Source organism: Gekko japonicus, unplaced genomic scaffold, assembly GCF_001447785.1.
Source record: "Gekko japonicus isolate JY-2015 unplaced genomic scaffold, Gekko_japonicus_V1.1 scaffold711, whole genome shotgun sequence".
Classification (NCBI taxonomy): Eukaryota; Metazoa; Chordata; class Lepidosauria; order Squamata; family Gekkonidae; genus Gekko; species Gekko japonicus.
The window spans coordinates 352271-358954 of record NW_015165849.1 but is presented as its reverse complement, the minus strand read 5'-3'; the positions used below and the strand labels follow the sequence as shown (position 1 = coordinate 358954).

The 6684-nt window shown below is 46.1% G+C and overlaps 1 protein-coding gene and 1 non-coding gene across 2 annotated transcripts in view; one reads left to right on the top strand and one right to left on the bottom strand.

Moving 5' to 3' along the window:
- Positions 1-6684, top strand: part of KIAA0355 (KIAA0355 ortholog) — a 45117-nt gene that overhangs the window by 23773 nt on the left and 14660 nt on the right. Inside the window, exons 6-9 of the mRNA XM_015411102.1 lie at positions 1309-1467; positions 3843-3940; positions 4055-4180; positions 5202-6202. Coding sequence (XP_015266588.1) covers positions 1309-1467; positions 3843-3940; positions 4055-4180; positions 5202-6202 — 1384 coding nt within the window. The remainder of the gene's footprint in view (positions 1-1308; positions 1468-3842; positions 3941-4054; positions 4181-5201; positions 6203-6684) is intronic.
- TRNAA-AGC lies at positions 1989-2060 on the bottom strand. Its single transcript has one exon. It is a non-coding gene; the product is annotated as a tRNA-Ala (tRNA).

Below are 6684 nucleotides of genomic sequence, written 5' to 3'. Positions count from 1 at the left end.
GTCCTTTCCCACCCCCCTTTTTTCAACTTTTTGGATTTTTTTGCACACGTGGGGACCGCCCCAAGTGTGCACAAACCTCCCCCTCCCCCCCAAGTGCCCCCGGAGCGCAGATTTAGCGATCCGCACTCACGGGGGCAACTTGGCTATTAGTATATAGACTTGGGGAGATCAGTCATCAGACCTTCCATGGGGTTTAGCCCTTTTCCCTTGTGGCGTTGTTCCCCCCGCCCCGCCCCGCCCCACCACCACCAAGATCTGGCCCAGGTTTAGTCCCTGTTATCTCCATTGAAAAGGATCGTTTGTGTGGAAGATTTCTGAGACTCTGGAAAGCTGCAGACAGTAGTGTGCTTGGCATACCAGTGATTTGACTCAGTAGAAGGTAGTTTGATTGCTCACATGTCCCCTGTTGGGCAAATAGCAACTGAGAATGGAGTGGCTATTTGCCCAAGGGTTAGCTCCTTCTCCCCATGAAACCTTCTGATCTGTTGTTCACAAGTCAGTGATTGTGTAGAATACTGTATAGAAAAGCAATGTTAAGCAATGTGAGCAGAGCAGTAGAGGAAGACCTGTTTCTTGCCCTCGTCTCCACTGCAGCCATCTGTTTCCCCTGCAGTCATGTTCCTGTGGGCCAGTGGGCTTCCAGGGAGGCAACATTGGGGGTCTGCAGCAGGGGAGGGGGATGGGCAGGAGTCACCCTCCCTTTCTCCACCAACAGAAGTGCAGTTCTGTCAACAAAACGGGTGTTATGCTGTTGGAAGTACAACTGGGGGTCCAAGCCATCAGGTCCATTGAACCTCTCAATTTCCCACCCATATGTCACCACTGTCCCAATCTCATAATAAGAAGTTTAAATTATGGATGAGGAGATACTAGCAGGATATTAGGAAAAACTTTGTAATATTAAGGGCAGTTCAGTAGTGAAATCGGTTGCCCAGGGTTCTCCTTCCATGGAGGTGTTTAAGCAGAGATTGGACAGTTATTTGCCAGGGATGCTTTAGGTGCAGAGGGTTGGACTGGATGGTCTTTAGGCCCCTTTCAACTTTTTAATTCTGTGATCTTTCCTTGCTGCTTCCAGCAGCCCATGACACTTCAGCCCTTGTCACCATTATATGGTGCTTCTGCACCTCACAGAGTGTTATACATAAACTTGGCAGCTTTCCTGGCTGTAAGTAATCTGCAGTCCTCAAAAATGGGAGGCTAACATCCATTTTAACCACCATGTGTTCATCTACACATGTGATCTGCTGTTTCATTTGCTTCATGCTCATCAGTTAATTTGTAGAATTTTGTTTTCTTTTCCCCCCACAGCACACTATGATACAACTGATCAAAGAAACTGGGTGCCATAATGGAGTAACCCCAAGGGATGATTCTCCTGTGACTGAAATATTGAACCAGGTTTGCCCTTCCACATGGCGGGGAGCTTGTAAAACTGCTGTACAGTTGCTCTTTGGCCAAGCTGGGCTGGTAAGTACCCGTGGAACAAATAGCAGTTTGGATGACGTAATTTAGAAAAACAGCCCCTTGGTGTGGGAGGGGGAATAAGAAATCCTCCTCAGCAGTGTAGCGTCATTTCAAGTGAAATGAAATGAAGTGAAACTTAGACATTTCAAATCTTCCTGGAACCGTTACAAGTTTTACACAAAAAGCAAGAGATCCTGATTTTTCTTGCACTTTCCCCCTATTTTAACCCTTATGCTGCTCCCCCATAGTTATGGTACATCTTATTTCAGCCATGCTGTATTGTTGCAGTAATGAAAACATAGATCCTTCTAAACTGAAAGTAGAGGCAGATGGGGATGTTAGAACAGCCCTGTGACAGGCTGAGTCCATTGGCCCCTGTGAATACACGAACAGATGAAACTGCCTTATACTGAATCAGTCCCCTGGCCTATCAAAGTTAGTATTGTCTACTCAGACTGGCATTGGCTCTCCAGGGTCTCTCCAGGCTGAGGTCCTTCACATCACCTACTGCAAGATCTTTTAGTTGCGGGTACCAGGGATTGAACCTGGGACCTTCTGCATGCTAAGCAGATGCTCTACCACTGAGCCACAGCCCCTCCAACCATGGTTGTGGCAGTGCTTGAAACAAGGCCACAGCTTGCTCCCAGCTACTGTTCGGTGTCCAGGTCATTAGCGCCCCCCCCCCCGCTTCTACAGTAAGTTAAAGAGAAAGTCCACCCTGACTAAAATTGTCCTTTTTCATCAAAGCTATGCAAAATCACAAAAAATCCACTGCCATTTGACTTCGACCTTCTGATATGCAGTGGTTAATCAGACTGGAGGTACTTACAAGATTTGTGTTGTGTCTGCCCTTTCACACATAAAACAGGCAGCTGGGGTGGAGTGAGTTTGAAACTGAGTGTGCAGGAGGGAGAGAGATGCAGCTGTTCCTCCTGCACCTTGTATTATGGCTCATGCCTTGAAGCAGCATTGTCTGCTCCTGACTCTCTAGCACCGGTAGTGAGTTAGGTTGGAAGGCAAAAGTTTTGTTTGATCCTCTGTTGTAGCCATTAAAGTATGCCTGAGCAGTGTACTGGTTAGAGTGTTGACCTAGAACTGGAAAGACCCAGGTTCATTCTCCCTGCTTGCTATTAAACTAATTGGCTGACTTCAAGCCATTTGTTCTTTCTCAGCCTAGCTTTCCTCACCAGGTTGTTGTGAAGAAGAGGAACCATGTATGCCACCCTGAAATCCTTGGAGAAAAAGGCAGGATAAAAAAAATGATATAAAGTGCAATATGGTCAGAGCAGGGGGTTCATTAGTTGGGCAGAAACTGCCCTGTGCTCTTCTCAGTGCTAGTTCGAAACTTTTCATCTCTTTGTTTAAATTTCATTTGCATTGCATGCCAGTGAGAGCCTCCTCTGCTGTTAGATTGTTCCATGGGTGGGAGTGATGGAGGAAACATCTGTGAAGTAAGAACAATGGCTATCAGGGAGCCACTTCCTAGGGTGGGTGTGAGAAACGTTTGCTGCCTGTATTTTGAGTTCAGTTTGCTCAGATAAAATGGAACCTCAGATGGTAAAGCACCTCTCTTTCCACCCAAACGCTGCTGGATTATATCATTTAAATGATGCCTTCCCATGATGCTTCAGTGAGTTGCAGAACTGAGAAGCTCCCATTCCAAATTTAGCAACCATTTAAGATTCTCTAGTCAGAGTACAGAATGATAATCTTATAAAGGTTGGTTTGTGTAATCTTATGCAGCAAATTTCAGGGCTGAGTTTACCACACAATTGGAAAGCAGATTTGGTTTCCTGAAAGAAGCACAAAATGAAAAGCTGCTCAGCTATCTGCAGCTAAAAAACCTTTAAGTAGTCAATGGCCTTTTTGAGACGTTAAACTTTTGGATTCATCCCATGGAGTAAGAGGCAGGCTTTTCTTTCAAATTGGAATTCCCTGCATGCACTTCTTAGCTAGCTAGCGGTAGCAATTTATTCATTGGCTTTCTTCATTTTATATCCTGCCTTTTCTCCCCAGTGGGGGACCTAAAGCAACTTATGTTGTTCCCCTGTCCTTCATTTTATTTTCACAACAACCCTGTGAGGTAGATTAGGCTGGCGGGGGCGTGTGACTGGCTCAAAGTCATCCAGCAAGCTTCCACGGCAGAGCAGGGATTCGGATCTGCGTCTCTCCAGTCCGATGTTCTAACCACTGTGTCATGCTGACTGACGACACTATGTATGTCATGTCCAGCTCTTGTGGGGATATATTACCAGTGGGATGGTGCTATTTTTTCCTCTCAGTAGCTTGGGGGAGAACTTCTGCTCTAGATTGAAAAACAGAGCTACGTCTTTGGAATGCTGAACACTTACAACTTTTTTCCACCCCAACTTTGTTAGGTGGTTGTGGACACAGCGCAGATTGAAAACAAAGAGGCGTACGCTCCACAGATCAGTTTAGAAGGTTCCAGAATTGTGGTTCAAGTACCATCAACTTGGTAATTACCTTGAAAGACACATGCAGGAGTGTGTGTTTCAGTGTGTGTGTTAAATGTGGAGATTAAATATTTGACTGGTGAGTGAGAGTCTGAATTAAAGCCTATGTTTTTTAGGTGCCTAAAAGAAGATCCTGCAACCATGTCCCTGCTACAGAGAAGCCTGGATCCAGAAAAGACTTTGGGACTGGTGGATGTTCTCTATACTGCGGTGTTTGACCTGAGTCGGTGGAAGGAAGGAAGGTGGGGCAGGCCTTTGGTTTGTGCTGCACTCTTCCCAAATAAAAATGAGTGAGAGGAATGTAGTGGTGGCTCATCACATGGCAGCATGTGAATGAAGAAGCTAGAGGCAGGATCTGGGCTAGGGTCAGTCAGCCCAGTTGGCAAATATGTGCAAAGCGTAGCTTGTGGGTAGAAAGCTGTTATGCAAAGGCAGTGCGGATCTCTGAAACAGAGAAGTACTTCTTTCCAGTCACATGTACAAATGGCTCTGATCAGGCCTAGGCTCGATCCTGAGAGACTTCTGCAAATGTGGTCAGACAGAGGGTGACAAAGGAAGACCAAAAACAGCACAGGTCATTTCTTCCCTTAAAAAAAAAGGAAAGGTGGCTTGGCCAATTTAATGTTTCAGTAAATGGCAAAGGATTACCAAATCTGTAAGCACTGCAAGAAAATGTGGCCTTTAGTACCTCAGTGGGTTAAGTCCAAATCTCTGCCAAGTTGCAGAGGAGGTGAGCGCTGCAGTGGAGGAAAGTGCAAGGGGGATGAGAACATGGGATCCAAACCTTTTTTTCCTTCGGGTGGAGGCAGGCATGTGGAGAGAAAGCTAAACATTCAGCATATGATATTGCTTAGCTAGATGGCTCAAGACTAGCAAATAGATTTATAGTGTCAGGTAAGGTGGCTGGAATCTCCCAACACATCTTTCAAGAAAATGCTTATAACTTTTTTCTTTGTTACAGTATTTTTGTAGATTAAGCATCTGTGTTCAGAAGCTGAGTGTTGCCCATCCTAATTGATACTGGAGCTTTTCAAGGCAACCTCTTTTTCTCTGAATGAGGAAATTACATACTAGCACCTAGACTGGCTAATCCAGTATTTCGCGCAGCATTTCTTATTTTCGCCAGTCCTTCGTTATTTTTAATGTGCTGTCATACATCACTGAGAATCCCAGACTGCATGTCTTGTACCTGATTTATATCAGGATGCCTGATTGTATAGTGATTTCTGTTTAGTTCTTCTGGTTGTTGCTTTTTTTAAACAGGGAGCAAGCTTTGCCCTGCATTCAGATTCAGCTCCAGCGTGAGATCTGTGACTTTGGGAGCCATATCGACTTGCCACCTGGAAACGGAAGCAAATCGACTGGTGGCTTGCAAAAGACTTTCTCCAAGTTGACATCGCGGTTTACAAAGAAAACCTCCTGTTCAAATTCAACCAACAGTGGGAGCTACTCCATTCCTAGTACACCTTCCAAAAACATTTTTATAGCTAACAACTCGGAGGACAAAGCAAAAACACCCAACAGCACGGACACACGACTGCAAAGCATTCTGAACATTGGTAACTTCCCCAGGGCAGTAGAGTCGGTGCAGCCCGGGCAGAGCCCGGGGAAGCAGATTGTCAATGGGTTCCTTCTTGACAGGCAAGACAACAGCAAAGCGGATGGCGGCAAGGATGCCAAAGGCATGAATTTACCAACTGACCAAGAAATGCAGGAGGTCATAGATTTCCTCTCTGGTTTCAATATGGGTAAATCCCAGCAGACCTCCCCACTGGTGAAAAGGAGGAACTCCGTTGCATCCTCTTCAGCCACAGCAGAGCAGAAGCCTGTAGCCGTGCAGCAGCAGCCTCAGTCTTCGTCTCACACTCCTCTGCACCATCTTCAGCAAGGGCTGTCACTTCAGCCGCAAAAGCAGCAGCAGCAGCAGCAGCAGATGCAGTTTTATCAGCACCTGCTTCAACCCATTGGGCCCCAGCAGCAGCAGCAGCGTCCCCCTGGCAAATGGCCAACCAATTCCAACCAGCAGCCAGCCCAGACTGTTGGCCCGGGATTGTCTCACATGCATCAATGGAACAGTCACGCCTTTTCTGATCTGAGCTCCGATTTGTATAGCTTGGGCCTGGTGAACAGTTACATGGACAACATGATGTCGGAGATGTTGGGACAGAAGCCACAAGGACCTCGAAACAACACGTGGCCAAATCGTGACCAAAGTGATGGAATCTTTGGGATGTTGGGAGAGTTCCTACCTTTTGACCCAGCAGGTGTGCGCATGCCCTAGTATGCATGTTTATTGGGAAATAGGCTTGATTTTACTTGGTGCTGCTGCCCATCAGTAGCATGTTTGGGTCTCCTGTCTGAGGAAAAAGATACAAAGCAACTTGTTTTTAGAACTAGGAGGTACATAGATATAATCTGAAATCAGGGTACTTCTGTGAGGTTTTTCTTGGCGTTTCCATTTTGAACACCAAATGATAGTGTAACAAGCTCCATTATTGTGCCCTGTAAACTTTTGGGATATATGCTAACATGCAGAAAGTTAGAAGTGAATATCGGGGTGTTGGGGGGGGGAGAATGAATCCTGAGGTGGTTCCCTGTTCTATTCATAAGCTTCTTTCTAAAGTAGGGATGGGCAAAGATGGTAGACTAGTGGATTGGCTAGACCCTCCTGGTTGCTGGGATCCCTACAAAAAGTGTCGGCAGCTCATGTTCCCCTTCCACCAGTGCATTGCTTCCATTAGGAGGT